General features: G+C 39.6%; 3 protein-coding genes, 1 long non-coding RNA gene and 1 pseudogene across 4 annotated transcripts; 2 read left to right on the plus strand and 3 right to left on the minus strand.

Annotated features, from left to right (window-relative positions):
* Positions 1-208: 208 nt before the first annotated feature.
* LOC140800126 (probable galacturonosyltransferase 4) lies at positions 209-2,696 on the minus strand. The gene is made up of 5 exons (XM_073154790.1): positions 2,568-2,696; positions 2,093-2,331; positions 1,618-1,975; positions 946-1,521; positions 209-493 (listed from the first exon to the last, which is right to left on the minus strand). The coding sequence occupies exons 1-5, from the start codon at positions 2,694-2,696 to the stop codon at positions 209-211; spliced, it is 1,587 nt and encodes a 528-aa protein (XP_073010891.1).
* A 1,044-nt stretch (positions 2,697-3,740) lies between these two features.
* On the minus strand, positions 3,741-4,568 carry LOC140800104 (uncharacterized). Its single transcript, XR_012111143.1, has 2 exons — positions 4,339-4,568; positions 3,741-4,266 (listed from the first exon to the last, which is right to left on the minus strand). It is a non-coding gene; the product is annotated as an uncharacterized lncRNA (long non-coding RNA).
* Positions 4,569-5,059: 491 nt separating this feature from the next.
* LOC140800232 (small nuclear ribonucleoprotein SmD1b-like) lies at positions 5,060-7,499 on the plus strand (annotated as a pseudogene).
* A 2,780-nt stretch (positions 7,500-10,279) lies between these two features.
* LOC140799522 (chaperone protein dnaJ 11, chloroplastic-like) lies at positions 10,280-11,018 on the plus strand. The gene has a single exon (XM_073153862.1). The coding sequence runs from the start codon at positions 10,407-10,409 to the stop codon at positions 10,830-10,832; it is 426 nt and encodes a 141-aa protein (XP_073009963.1). The 5' UTR covers positions 10,280-10,406; the 3' UTR covers positions 10,833-11,018.
* Positions 11,019-11,272: 254 nt separating this feature from the next.
* Positions 11,273-15,627, minus strand: LOC140799521 (ras-related protein RABB1c-like). The gene is made up of 6 exons (XM_073153861.1): positions 15,406-15,627; positions 13,957-14,096; positions 12,852-12,934; positions 12,498-12,702; positions 12,350-12,418; positions 11,273-11,562 (listed from the first exon to the last, which is right to left on the minus strand). Exons 1-6 carry the CDS (start codon positions 15,449-15,451, stop codon positions 11,470-11,472), a joined length of 636 nt encoding a protein of 211 aa, XP_073009962.1. The 5' UTR covers positions 15,452-15,627; the 3' UTR covers positions 11,273-11,469.
* Between the last annotated feature and the right edge of the window lie 500 nt (positions 15,628-16,127).

The following is a 16,127-nucleotide window of genomic DNA, read 5'->3' on the forward strand; positions in this document are numbered from 1 at the left end:
CAGTTCAACAGGAGACGTTACTTGATTCCATCTGCTAAAAGAAGTGTGTTCATTCTACATCTTTTCCTGAGTAATGTACAATAGCTCTGCACATTTGCAGAGCAAAAACAGAAAAAAGAAAAAAATATTACAAGAATGATGGATCTAGCCAGCTTAATTTTCTAGTTCTTACAAAGAATTGGTCTGGGACAGAATGAATGAGGTACCATCAACTTGTTAAGGATCTAATGTTGCAGTCCCGTAGATAAACTTGATCAGAATCAACAAACTTGGACCAGTAGTGGCGAAACATGGGAGAGCCAATCTCCAACCAAGGCTTGGCATTGCCATTGTAATGTATGACACCGGCCCTTTCGATATTCTCCTGGTTAACATCTGATTGGTACCCAAGACCCAACAGATGCCATGAGCGATCGATGGGCATGGTTCGTTTCCAAAATGTTAACAGACCAACTGGAAGAGTGCCCAAATCCCATAAGAGCCTATCTTTGTTCTGCAGACATTAGACACCAAGGTAAGGTTCAACACAAGCAATACAATTTACGTGCTAAAGACTCAAATTGGAGGAAGTGCATTCTGCTTCATTGAACTATAATAATATAATTAAACAGTAAGGTAATGGCAAATATGCACCATCCAGAGTCATTCATGGTACATCTAGACATTAATCCGATTAAAAAAAATTGGCTGTAAAATCACATTCATATTTAGTTTGACAATCGTGACCTTGAGAAAACATAAAGAGAAGCTTTGTAGACCTTCTTGGCTCATAGAGTAACTCCTGCTGGTAATAGGCTTTTTCATGGATACCTCCTTGTCCATAAGAATCAGTATACAACTAGTTGAATTAAAACATAACATGCCCAGCATTTACATGGAAAGAGGATTGCATAGACAAATAAGAGAAACATTAGTCGTAAATTTTAGGAGTAAGAAGTGTATTACCATCATCTGCCAATAGTGATAGTCATCGGTTATGTTCTGCCTTCTCCATTCGGCCAGATCAAACACATTCATTCCATAAGCCCAGGCGCAGCCCTGAGGGTCAAAATTGTTGGCGATAAGAGGATTTGAGAAGTTGAGGTACTTGTCAAACCTGTGGAATGTTTTACCACAAGTCTCGACTGCGCCATTAACCATCCCTTTGAGATCAATGGACCAAAGAGCTGTAAGGTCCTTCTGAACAACAATATCATCATCTAAGAAGAGAACCTTGTTAAGCTTCGGGAACATCTTGGGCAGATAAAACCGAATATGATTAAGGATAGATAGGTATTTTGGATTCCGGAACTTCAAGGCTTTTGATGAGTTGTCACGACGATTCCTAAAGTAGTAATCGATTGCGGATTCAGATTCAAGCTGCTTCAGAACTGGACTATAACTCGAATTCAGCCATGTGAATTCATCGATGTTCTGAATTTGGATGGCTGCTTTCCCTGGAGGATTAGCTAAAAACCACATTCTCATCGCAGCATAGTTAAGCTTATCAGTAATTATGTGGAACACATGGTCCTGAGGATTCTGCAAGAACATAGAGGACATCACATTAATAAGACATGCACCAGAAGTATAATTGTATTGCATCCTAACATTGATAGGAGTCGGCATGTAGCTTACTTCAGCATGAAGAACAGTAGAGTTCACAACCACTCCTGCGGCTAAGACATTATCTGATATCACTGCATAGTGGTAAAGAGTAGGATCTTCCAGTCTTTCTTGATATGGGAGCTGCCTTTTACTGAAGCCTGAGGAATAGTACTCAGCTGTAAGTCGCAGGGGAAGACAGTGGAGGCACATTGGAAGAGTCTCAGCTGCTAGCTGTTGTAAATATTCTGTCTGTTTATCTTGATCATGGCGTTCTCCCTTATTGATATGATACATCACACGCAGATTCCTGGTAACAGTCCTGCAGTTTCGATTAATTTGCATCCCCTTGTCCAAAATTTGTTTCATCTCCATAAGTTTCTCATAGACACTGGATAGATAGGACAGCGCCAAAGAAGCAATATAAGGGATGACAATAAAAGTAATCACTAGAATCATGTACACTAAAGCTATAGTAGTCGTAATCCATATGGTAATTAGAACATACTCTTCTGGTAATTCTGAGTCCTTTTTGGCATCACCAAGTACTTTCTGAACATCCCTTTTGCTTGCCCGAAGCTCCTTGATGAAGTCGGAATTGTTTCCCCTCAGTACAAGGCCAAGATAAATGTCTGCCTTACTCAACTGGTCCTTAAGAAGCCGCACTGTAGCATCCGGGTGAATCTTGGTATAGCTGCTGTTTCTACCAGCAGGCATTTGTTTCGATGGCTTTACGTTATCAATTTGCTGAAAAAGAATAAAAGGGAAAGAAACTAAGCAAATTAGCCATGACATAAACTGCTACTGTTAAAGAGAATTAATGCAGCATTCGAGGGATTGATTTGAACACTCCATGAAGCAATCTTCCGAGGAAGAATAATCCAAGAATTATACAGTTCGCAAGAACAACCAAGAGATTCCAATTCGGAAGGAAGCTAAATTTCCTTACAAGAATCATATCATACTTAGTTGGCTCAACTCACCTGTTTCCACAAAGGAGATGCATGTTCAGGCTTCATCATTCGCACCTCAGTCTTCTCTCCTCGAATTAGTGTCCTTGATTTCCTAGCTGATAGCAGCTGCCTCTTGCGACCTGCAGATTGCACTTCCATGTTCTCTTCTCCGAAGCCATCTCTTTCGGAGCATTGGAATCGAGACTCTACATAAGAGATTCCGTGATCAACTTCTTTCTCTAATCTTTTCCCATGTATCTACCACTAATATACTACTGAAATCTAAGTATCTTTAGCCCTAATCTTTTGGGACTGGTACAAAGAACCTCTTTACCTTTGATCTTCCTCGGAGCTGAGAAGTGACGGCAATGCCATTCTTTCCGCGCATCTGAAGACTCCTATATAGGATTCACACATCAAATACAAGTACGCAGGTCAAGAATGCAAAGGAAAACGCAAAGAAATAGAAATCATCCTATTTCTTGAGCTCTGAGAGGTCGAAGAAATCGTAAAATTTACTCGCGATTTTAAAAGGAACAGCAAGAGAGAATAGAATTAGACGCGGAATGGGGGAGTGTGTATTACCGGATTCGAAAAGGCTTTACAGAAACGATCCCTTCCTGCCAAAAGGAATCAAAAAGTAAGCGATAACTACCGGCCAAGATAGCTCACGTTCACTCGGATTCTTCTCTTCGGACTGGAATGTGGACTTACGAATAGAATCGGAGAAGCCCACGAGGCTACCGGTATAGAGAACGATCAATGCAAGAGCCGAGGCCAGGAGCAACGCAAGAAGAATCGTCCTCCACCTCATCCTCGCCTCTTTAGCTTCTTCTTCTTCTTCTTCTTCTTCTTCTTCTTCTCCGCTCCAATTCCAAATCAAGAAACCACCTTGGGAAGAACAACGCAAGGAGATCCCAACTACCTCTCTCTTTCTCTCTCGATCTCGAGACTCTTTTTATCTCTTTGGTGGGAACCAGAGGAAATAGAGCTGAATAGAGAGCTGTTGGTTGATTTATAAAAGAGTAATGGCGGGACTCGATAGCGTAAAAGACTACGTGGCAATCTAATCCATCTTCTCTACGACACATGGACGTGGTAGCTACGCTTTGAGATTAGAGCCGAACCAAGTAATTTGATTAGTATTATTAAGAATTATATTCTCTCTAATTGAACATAGAAATGCATAAAATTTCTATAAAATACCTCTAAAAGAACACCTTTTCTAATTAATCATCACCACAAGGGTTTAATAAAAACTACAAAAACATAACCTCTTCTCAGCTGCTTTCAATTTTTTTTTTTTTTTTTCTTTACAAGTTGCTACAGACGACAAACAGCGGGTCACGAAGGAAGGTGCTCCAGATGCAATCCACGCCGTCCGCTTCCGCATCGGACGGCAGGGAAGCGTCATCAAGGACCGCGAGGGGTCTCGTGGTCGGCAACGAGAGGCGGGCACCCGGGACGCCGATGGCGGCGGATCTGCCGTCCACCAGGGAGGAGAAGAAGACGTGGAGGAGGTCCCAGCCGACGGATCCGTGCAGGAACGTTCCGGACCCCTCGCCTTTCTCCCACGGGAAGTCGAACACTCCCGGTGGCCGCCACGCGCCCGAAACCTCCTCCTGGGAGGTAACGGCCGCTACGTCGCGCTTCTTGGCGTTCGTCTCCTCCTCCGCCAGCTCGGCTTCCCTTGCTCGCTTCTTGTTCTCGCGTTCCATTGCCTCGCAAACTGTGCACGAATAACTCCCTTATTAACTGTTATCGGAACACAATACGAAATTAGATTTATTCGGGTTCTTACCTTTGATCTGCGTCTCTTGTATCTCTATTCTCTCTTCTACTCTGTGATCTAAAGGGAAGGAAAAAGGGGAGGTTGGATTGGGTTGATATATACGTACGAGACGAGCTTAAAAAAGCGTGAGCTCGTACGACACGCGAACCGTGAACCGTCCCAACGACTCGGCACGCGTTTTCTACCACGTCACCTCGTTGTTCTCCTCCTCCTCCTCCTCCTCCATGCTTAACGCCTCTAGAGCTTTTCTATACGGGGCGTTTTGGTTTATATGGGTACTACTATTTCTCTTCTTGTTTTTATTCACATGTAATTAGCTAGAAACGGTTGGCGCTTTTGCACTTTTACTCCTGTGGAGTGTCGAAATTACATGATGACGCATGGAGGAGGGCTGACACGCGTCCGAAAAGTCACGGAATTTGCTGATAGTGGAATACCAACGCTTACAAGCAACCTTAATTTGTCCTGAAATAAGAAATTGTAGAGTTGCTGTTTGGAAGAATTATTGCTTACTTCATGGAGGAGGTGGTTGCTTTGGGAACTGACATAATAAGAAGAAAAGGAAGGGTCTGTTCTACAATTACGCAGAAGAAAGGATTTTTTTTTAATATTATTAAAATTAAGCATAAGTATACGATGAAAAAAAAATATTGTATTTAACTTTTTCTTTTTCCTATAATACTAATGTAGGCGGTGATATGCAAAGAGTTCCAAAATAGGATTGGTTTTATTTCCCGCTTCCGCTTCCGCTGCCGCTTCGTTGCTCCCGGCTCTCTCTTCGGAAACCTAGCTCCCATTCCTCTCCGCACCACTCCAATCTCCAAGATGAAGCTCGTCAGGTTGCATCTCCTTCTTCTCTTCCTCTCTTTGCCATTGTTTCTTGTTCTAATCTCGGATTTGTGTTCTTTTATGGGGAAATGTTAGGTTCTTGATGAAGCTAAATAACGAAACTGTGACGATCGAGTTCAATAACGGCACCATCGTCCGCGGAACTATCACAGGTAGATCTCTCCTCTCTCCGCTGGTTTCTAGTTCTTCTTTTGGTGTGCATTCTATTTTTTTATCATTATTTTGTAAAGATCCAGGTTTTGAGCCTTCTTTTCTTATGATCGGGTTTTAAGATTCCCCTTTTATGCCATTTCTTTCTTTGTGCGATCATTCCATTCGTCACTTTCATTTTTGAGTCCAGATTGGAATGACCAATTATTATGTTAAGTTTTGGATTTTGAACAGAACTTGGAATAATGTATCTAATATTTATGGGAACCATCAGAAATTTAGAGTTGTATAAAATTGAAGGATCTATAGTAACTAGTAGTGACTTCAAAAACAAAGTCACTTGGCAAGCAGACTCTGGTTTAGATGAAACTTCTTTTTTTTCACAGAAGTGTGAAGAGAGATGTATGATTAAAATTTAAAAGAGGTATGATATTGTAAGATTAGTTTTTGACTTCTTTTTGCTGGTGTTTCATGTGTAACAAAGTGGACTTTGGATATGAATTAGGTGATGCCTGTTGACCTTGGACCAATTTATGTTACGCTATGGTTGGATGCGAACTTCATTAGTCAATGCATAATTTTGATTTAACTCATTATTCGTTCCTGTCAAATTTTGACTAATATGACCAGAGTCAATTTAACACAAGGGGCCTGCAAATGTTTTCTCCAACTTGTTGTCTAGTGGCTATCTTATTGGTTATATACTTGTATTAAGCTCTTGCAAAGTGGGAATCTACAGTCTGTTATACTTTTATGCTTGGGAAGAGCCCAAGTCTAATGGAAGATATTATGTCTGGCTTTAGGTGTCAGAGCTAATTTCTGATATGATCCTATGTAAAAGAAAATATACTGATATCAATGTTATTTGAGAAAGTATTACATAAAGATTTGAAGACATTATTTTAGGCAAGATGCATCCAGAATCTTGTGATAAAAGTTTTCAGAATGTGATCGCTATGACGAGATGTCTCATTTTCGTTTGCAAGTCGTATTGTGTCTAAGAAAGATGGCGGGTTGCCATACTTTTGGCTTTGTAAGGAACATGCTGGATGTGGCTTTTCATGTTCTTTAGCTTTGGGACTTTAGTTTTACACAAGCTTATGCTTATTTCTAAGATATAATCATTAGTTTTTGGCAATAAACTTGAGAGAAGAGCATGACCAAATTATGATGTTATGCTGGCAACTTTACCTGGTAAACTCTTGTTAGCATTGCTGTTACAAATGTTTCCACATAAGCAAGAGAATTAAGCAAGCTCACAACCTGAGAGTTATTTATTATATGACCATAATGCCAATCTATCACAACCATGTTTTGAAATCCTTGTGATCTATTTTCAAGACACCAGATTCTTATTTACCATGTGATTTTTTGATTGGCCATATTATAAGTCCTAGGTATTTTAAACACTATTTCATGTTTAAACACTTGGATGATGCGTAAACACTATTTTAATCACAATATTGGCCATACGATAAGTTCTAGCTATTCTAAACACTTGATTGATGTGTAACAGCTAAAATTTTCAAATGTTTTAAACACAATTTTGCATGGATGATTTAAATTAAGGGCTTGTAAACCGATGCTTCTCTGCTTCTTGCAGGAGTGAATATTAGTATGAATACACATCTGAAGACAGTAAAGCTAACGTTGAGGGGAAAAATATCCTGTCAACCTTGACCACCTAAGTGTGAGAGGTAACAACATCAGATACTACATCCTTCCTGACAGCTTAAACCTTGAGAATTTACTGGTAGAAGAAACCCCTAAGGTCAAGCCGAAGAAGGCAGCTGCAGGCATGTATTTACATTCATGCAATTTGTTCTGTAGGTTATTGGTCATTTTTATATTGTAGGTCGTCTCATCTATTTCTTTGCCTTGAAACCAGGGAGACCTCTTGGTCGGGGACTGGGCCGTGGTCGTGGCCGCAGTCATTAACTGTCTCCACCGTCCACTCTGCAGTATACGGTTATATGTACGAAGTAGGCTGCTCGCACTTGGAGTCGTGACAATGTTCTTGTCTACTTGAGAAAGGCTCTTGTCTACTTCAAATGTCTTTTGTAGTTCCTACTCTGGCTTTTAGTTTTTATCACTACTTTCTTTCAAGTTTCACCTGTGTATGAAAGCCAAATTATTCCTAAATGTATACAACAATAGGAGATGTAGGATAATATTACTGCTTACAAACTGCAATACTTGTCTATTTCTTACTTTTTTTTACTACTAGATTAAGTGCAAGTTTGCATTTTCTGCATCCACATATGATTTCTCACAAAACAACAAGCTTGTGAAAATCGCAGGGTTATCTATCTGACTGATGCGTTTGGGGCATTGACATAGCAAAGCCTTTGTTCATGGGAATTTAAAGCCATTTCCATGATTGGATTGGATTGGATCTCTTTGAATTAGCACATTGCACCAAATAACAAAACAGATGGGTCCACGCAAATGTCTATGGTTGATATGCATCAATCTTTTAGGGCAGGAAAATGTCACACAGGTCCTAGTTGCAATGTCTCCTTGATAGCACCAAATGGGCCAGCCAAGAAGCTCTACATTTCTTTCAATCTCCATCAGACAACACTAAAGGCGACTGTTTCAATAGCCTCTTTGCAGCCCACAGAAAGTAGCCTCTAGCACATCCTGTTGCCTTCTTGAGGTAGCAAAGAGTCGAATCTTATCGGATCCGCTAATTAGATTTAAATCCAAACCCGACAACTAGGATCCTAAATGGGATCCCAATGATAACACTGATCCCCAAGTCGAAAAGGTCTCGTGGTTGAGACACACATGAAAATTTTAACAACTTTAAGAAGAAAGAATGTTAAGAAGTTAATAAGATATTTGAACGTGCCTGTCGTTGTAGAAAGCAAGCATTAGCAGTGACATTTTAGCTAAAAGTGTTAATATAATAATACAATCCAAGAGAGATAACTCCAAAACCACAATAAAAAGTGCTGACCACTTTTCTTCTCTTTTTCTGGGCCCATTTCAGTATATAAAACGTATCACTAGTAGCACGGCAACGTGGCAACCTTCTAGAAGATCTTTGTCACTTGCTTAGCATAAGACAACAGTGAGGAGAGAAGATGACATCCCAACACTAATGACACGTGTACGCCTCCTACACTCCACTTGATACCAACTTAATCTAGACGCTTCTAGAAGGATACAAAACTATCTATTCTTTTCTTTTTTTTTTTAATTGAAACCAGCAGCAAGACGCTTTACAGAGTCCGGACTATAAGTCTATATTTTTTTGTCTATACACGTAGGATAGAAAACCTATTTAGATAGTGTTATGCTTCTTGGAATTGCTCGTGCTTTTAATTATGTGCTTCAAAGTATTAAAAAGTATTTTTGATACTATCAACTATATATATATATATATATATATATATATACATATATTTTATTGTTGATAAAGCCTGTAATCTAAGACATAAGAGCTGGCTGTGATTTCTACTGTCAGATGGGTATGATTCTATTACTGTGCTACAATAGTGATCCTGAAAATTTTAATTTTATTTAATTAAAATAGATAAGAAAACCCCAAATAGTATCATAGACGTGATTAAATTTGGTCACTCGTGAAATAAACTAACAGTACCTCCATTTCTAAGTAGGCTTAGAAAATTTAAAGTTAAATTTGCATATCTAAATATTTCGTTTCAAATCCTATTACCGTCGAAAGTCGGGATTCTCCAAAATTAATGAGCTAAATGCTACGTGGCAGACTCATCGTCTTCCGGGTCACAAAAGGATAGATCGTCTGCAACCTCCATGCAGGAACTTCATACAAACGCAATATCTGGCATCTCATGATTAGCTTCAATTTGCTCCATATGAAATTTATGGAAGGAGCGAAATATAAAGGAGGAGATGACATCGACAGCAGGGCAGAGGTCTTCTAGAAGAATTTTGTCGGCTTGTCGGCTCCGAGCTGGCTTCAGCTTTCCATTATTGTCTAATTAAAGTAAAATCTATTACACTACGCACTCTCGCAAGGATCTAATTGGTTCCTACCATAATAGACTATGGGCCGTCCAAGCAAAGAAAAAAGGATAGATTTCTCGGAGTCATAGTTTAAAAAATAAAATAAAGAGGGAGAAAATTTTCACAAATGACATGGGGAGAAACTAGGGGCACCCAAAGTTGACTTTGTGGATCAAACCGAGTTGCCATGTCAACTGGGCCGCCTCTAAATCTATGCAAAAAGAAAGTTAAAAATAAAAATAATAAACGCTAATGGTTAAAGAACAATCCATTCTATGTTGCAACAGAAACCTTGTTCCACAAAATTAAGCCTGACCTTTCTAAATTCCACACTGGACTTGGATTAAGTCTTACCCGAGAAAGCCGCGAGAGCTACTTAAAGTCACAAGCAGTGGACCATCCACGTCCCTTGATTTGTATATCTAACCTTCAATCCAAGTGTAGAAGTGTATCTAATCAATTCACATCTAACCATCTAGAAGTTTTTTATTTATTTATTTTATTTATGGCCCCAAAACAAGAAGCTATAAAGCTAAGAGTCATTGTCACGTACTAATCAACTAGTTCTAATGTCATTGGGATGTTACTTTAGGGACAATTTAGGTGTATAATTAGTACAAATCCACCCCCTGCATTGGCTAATCCGGTGTGCCTAACATCACGAAACCAGTGGGCTCGATAGCCTCTGGGTCCAATCCTCCCTATCACCAATTTAGGCAATTCGCCTTGAATTGCCAGCTCGGATCCTACGTGGCGGCTTCCTGGCTTTTGTAGTATTACAGCTGGCTTCAGCTCGGAGCTAAGCCGAACCGAGCCGAGCCATTTACGTGATCTTCTACGGACGGCGGAGATCTATTTCCCGCATAATAAGTTGAAGTATGGAGCAACCGGTTTACCCGCGCGCCAAGGTAGGCGCCCATCGTCTTCTTGCACTTTCTATATAAATCCCCTTTCCCTTTTCCATTTTACTATTGTATACGAGTGCTACCCCTTTTTCTCTTCAAAGATAGTGGAGCGATTCCCTAATCCTAAACCTAATAAGAATCCTTCTCCTTGTTCTTTTCTTCTATTCTAGAATCTAGATGGCGGGAGCCCTAACACTAGCCGGATTCTCTTCCCTCCGCATGCCGTCCGTGCGATCCGTCGCCTTCCGCCGCCGCTTCGGCGTCGCGGCGGCTGTGCGAGTAGCGGCGGCGCCCGCGGGAGTCAGAGGGAGGAGCCTCTACGAGGTGCTGGAAGTAAGAGAGACGGCAACGGCGAGGGAGATCAAGGCGGCTTACCGGGCGATGGCGAAGCGGGTCCACCCCGACGTGGCGGCGTCCGGATCCGGCGCCGGAGACGGCGACGGTGTTGGGACGGAGGAGTTCCTCGAGATCCGGAGGGCGTACGAGACGTTGGCGGATCCGGCGGCGAGGGCGCGGTATGATGTCTCGATCGGAAGGTTTGGGTTCGATCGGGAGGTGCTGGGGTTTGGATCGCGGAGGTGGGAGACCGACCAGTGCTGGTAGGGTGGATGCGACGGCGGTAGAGGATCTTTTTAGTTGGAAATCGACGACCCTTGTGGAACCATTAATTTCACAGGAGAGTTTCTTTTTCTAATTTTTGTGAATATGTAGGTAAAAATTTATAAAAAAAAAAAAAGAAGAAGAAGAAGAAGAAAAGGAAACGTAGCTGGACTGGCTGCATTTTGAGTATTTGACAGCTGCAGTTGTTTATTTATTTTATTTAATTCTTGACGCCCTTTGGCCCTTCCCTTGCATTATACAATATATCATTAATAAAATCATGTTTAACTTTAGATATAAGCCACAACAAAAGAATAAAGAAAAAAAAAACTCATGCTACATCACCTCAGTGTGAGCGAAAAAAATAAAAATACGTGCATCAGATCAAATAAAGCACCCGCCAAGATGGTGGAAGTAATGAAACATAAACAATTAAAATGATATAATAAAAGGGGTTTCTAATATACTTGCAGAAACCACAATATTTACCGACAACCAAACTGCACATTTGGTTGAAAGAAACCAATCGCTACCATACGAAGAAGAAGAAGAAGATTATATATATATATATATATATATATATATATATATATATATATAAGAAATATCGATTACAAGATCCATTACGGTATAGAAAAGATCAACTGCAACAGCCACCGGCTTGAGAGGAGGAGCCATCTCTTCCTCCTGATGGCCCAGGGATTCCTCCGTATCCAACTTTGATTCCGTAGGACTGCGTGAGAGCAAAGCCCACAAGGTTAGTTTTAGGAGTAAATTGGAATCTCCATCGACGAGCAGCAAATGAAAGTTTAGAACTGATGTATTCACATCACCCGGCACAGGAAATTATACAAAAGTTTCATCATTAAAGAGGAATGAGGAAAATGGATCCGATAACACATTTGGTCGTTCCAACTCTATGCATCCATAGTGACATCTTAAGAAGAAGGCATGATTGTTAAGTATACCTTGTATGACTAAGGGCTCTAATACAAGAGATCTCTCTATCATAATACCCAAAAATTAGTAGCTGAGCCAGGTATATGTTGTAATAATATGTGGTGATACAATCACACTGTCCACGAGTAACAATACACAAGTGCAGGGACATACACAAAGCAAAGTTACATCTGCTGAAGGAGCATGCTGCGAAAAAACTGCGAGAGAGTGTCGTGCACAAATCCAATCCCGTTGGTGTTCATCTACAGGGGAGAACCTGCCTAAGATGATGGAACTTGGGATTTTCTTAATTTTACAATAATATTTGTCTCCACAGATTCTTTATTTCATCATTATTTCCTTATGTCCTACTAGGCTTTCATCTTGTGTCTAGATTCTAAATGCATGGTCCTCGATATCCTACGCGTACCATTCTAAGGGAAAAAAACACAACAGAGAAAACGGCAGAATTGCTTGATGTGGAACATTAATATTCAGTTCCAATATAGTCGACTAGATATACGATCAAATGGAAGGATAATTTGAAGAATATGGACATGGGAAGAGGATTAGATATTAACCTCATTAGACACATCAAACACACCATCCTGGATTTTCTTGTATATTGTCGCTGCAGTGCTGATGAAAGCCTGGAGAATAATATAAAAAAGAATCAGATAAAACGGAGAAAGGATTCATTCCTCAATAGTTATAACAAGCCGCTCTCACCTCCTCCACATTCTGTGCAGTTTTGGCAGAGGCCTCCATAAAGATTAGACCGTGTTCTTTAGCAAACTGTTCCCCTTCCTCAGCACTGACAGCTCGCCTGTGCGCAAGATCACTTTTGTTTCCAATTAGCATTATGGTCATATTAGCATTTGCATGCTGCCTTGCATCTTCTAGCCAGCTTGCGAGATGATTAAATGTCTCCCTCCTGCAAGTCATTTAAAAAAGAACCAAAAAAATTAACACACCTTGGGAACAAAAAGAATGTAAACAATAAATTTATGCTTGCCTGAACTTTTTTCCGAGTAATCTGTAAAATCACAATAGGTAGCAATTATCTGCAGGTTAAATATATACCTGGTGATATCATAAACTAGAAGTGCACCAGCAGCCCCACGATAGTACGATCTAGTAATAGATCGGAAGGATTCTTGGCCAGCCTGAATTGTTAAAAAAACATGCATCGGATGGAACATATTAGTGGTCAAGGAGGAATATTTCATGCAGTAGGTTCAGAAAATGTGAAAGATAGATCAACTGGCTGTAATTCTTTGTTAGCAAACAGCATTCAGGACTATCTATTATTACGACCACATCGCTGACCTATCAATGTGGAGGAAACAATGTTTTTCATCCAATACAAATAATGAGATTTAAACTGATTAATCTACTTAAAGGCACAAATATGAAATAACAAATAGCTGAGACTCCATATTTGCTTCCATCCTTTCAGATAATTGATTACTACTGAACTCTTGCAACCTGACAAAATCAATTAATGAACCATAGAAAGAGTAAAGAGATCTTTGATAGGAGTACTACAATCACTTCAGGACCAACAGCAGCAACATTAATGATGAGTATGAATGCCAACTCAGGTTGGATAGGCGCATCCTTCTTTGCCAATCAACTTTATTTTCTGTAATGTCCCTCCCTCATCAATACAAGGACTATGATATCTTTTCTTATGCCTTCAACTCTTTCCTTGTAGACCCCTCTGTTCTATAAAGGTTACACTGCACAGATGCACTGTGTAGCTGAGAATTGGCTGAAACATACACATGTAAACTACTACCAAGTCATGTGCTCCAGGAGCCTCCAGCTAATCAATTAATCCAATGAATACAATGCCGCATCACATTATGAGTCTGCATGCTCTGCGTGACATATATTTTGTTTATCTTTTGAATAGATTCGACACTTCAGACTTCCATATTTTTTTCGATAAAAAGAAGTTGGTTAGATGTTCCGATAAATGACATTGTTCAATGTCATTCTACTTCAAAACTACAACTCTCCTACAAAGTAGGAAGGCTATGTCATGACAAAAGTACCTAGTGTAACTCCAAATGACAAAACAATGAAAATGGTATCGAAATACTAGTTTTCTGACAAAAAAATCAATCTGAAAATGGTATCTAAACAGCTATTCCAATAGAATGTTTGGAACATATAAACTAACCGTATCCCATATCTGCAACTTTATGGGCTTGTTGTCGATCGTAATCATTCTAGCCCCGAATTCAACACCTATCGTCAAATCGTGAACGGGCTGAAATCGCTTGTCAGTAAATTGCAAAAGAAGACACGATTTCCCCACTCCTGATTAAACAACAACAAACCAAGACCAACATGATTATATAACATACAAAAACTAAAGTTACAAAGAATTAATCTAACGCAATGCTCTGGTTGCGAAGTGGTGGTGGAAATTACTGAACTCCCCAAGTCAGTTGTGGGCACAAATAATTTGTAACAGATATTAAATAGAATGCAAAAAGATGAATTCAATCTTTTGCGGAAGTTGGGAGATGGGCGGACTGTTCAATTCTGGACTAACATTTGGGAGATGGCATCTTACGTATATAAGAGGATTGAATGAATCTCTAAAGGTTGAGGAGTAACAGATGTTTCACTTCATCAATAATTCTTATACTCTGAGACAAATGTGAGGGATGACCATATGTGGTGTTTTGATGATTCTGAAAGTTACACAGTGTATTTATTATATAAATTTTTAAACAATGTGGCAAGAATTTTGAGGGTTATTCCTGAATTGTGGAAGACTCATATGTCACTAAAAGTTAAAGCGTTCCTGTCGCTAGCTTGTAACAACAAAATTGTCATCGAGGACAATTTAATTAAGAGATACTGGACCCGGGATCCAAATTGTATCTTTTGTGCTAGAGAGGAGAGCATGGCTCATCTCTTCATGAGATGTCCCCACACAAAGGAAGTAGTTATAATGGCTAAAGAATACTGGGTTAGTACTCTAGTGATTCCCAAGACCCTGGTGGGCATTTGGATTGCTGGTAAATGTCAGGGGATGGGGAAGGAAAAGAAGTGTTGATGGAGGTTATGTAGTGGTCGGCTTGCATTTGCTCTATTTGGTTAAACACAAACTATAACATTTTCCAACCACTTTGCTACACCAAATTAATGCTATGTTCATTTGCTGGGCAGGGACTAAAAATGTTGAAGCTCAAAAGCGGACGAAGTTAGTAAACCAGAAGATCTGAGGCTGGAAATCTGTTGTTTCTGTTCTTTGCACTGTTTGTGTGTGTGTGTTTTTCTTGCTAGTTTGATGTACTTTGTAAGGAAGTGATGTTCAGGTTCTGTAATTTGGAACCTTTGTTTTGACAGTTTGGCTTGTCTATCTGAATGGGGTGAATCAGTATTCATACTCGAAAAGCAATCTTCATCCAAAACCAAAGGCAAGATCCCAAAACGTGAAAAGATTGAGAACTTAAATAGAGCAAAAATCTAAATTAAAAACATATATATATATATATATACTACAAATAGATTGAATCTTAGAACCCCATCATCATTGTTCCTTATATACCTAGATCGGAATCCTACAAAGCTTAAATGAACCAAACATTTATAAGATCCAGAAGAGAAAAGCTACCTGTATCTCCGATGATGATGTACTTGAAGAGGTAAGCGTACGACATCTTGGCAAAGAGAGATGGAAATCAAAATCGCCTTCGCGGATTCGAGAGCGGGAAGAGGAGATCGAGAGGAGAAAGCAGTTCGATTGGATTTGCGTTCCGGAGGGAGCGTGAAGGCGTAAGCCAAAGCCAGCTATCTAATTAGAGTATTAGACTCGAGTTGAAACGGGAACTGACGTGGATTTCTAATTAGACTCCGGGTTTATCTCGTTTCAGATCAAGAGAGTGTACACCGTAGGGAATATTCGGCCACGTGCCCCTCGATCTCCTCAAGCTTTACACCTGCATAGCATCTTCGGGTTGAGTTCATTGGATGAGGGCTTTATTTAATATTGATCTAATAATCTAATTTTTATTTTGCTAAATAACACTGCTAGCTCGTCTTCCACAGTTCTAGTAGGAGTTTCCTGATTTCCAAAAGATATTATTAAAATAAATTAAATTAATTCATAATCCCCCTTCTACTAGTGCCAATTTTAACTACTCGCCGAATAGAGTAATAAAAACAATTTATTAATTATTACTTCTCATAAAAAAATGTTTCCAGGATAAAAAATAAATAAAAAGACTAGTTTAATGATCCGTCCTTATTAACTGGTACTTCCAACTAATTTTTTAAAAGACTATATAATTTTAACTCTTAAATTAGGAGAGAGAAATTAGTGGTCAGTATTTATCT

This window comes from Typha latifolia, chromosome 13 (assembly GCF_019914945.1).
Source record: "Typha latifolia isolate L0001 chromosome 13, TyphaL0001v2, whole genome shotgun sequence".
Taxonomy (NCBI): domain Eukaryota; kingdom Viridiplantae; phylum Streptophyta; class Magnoliopsida; order Poales; family Typhaceae; genus Typha; species Typha latifolia.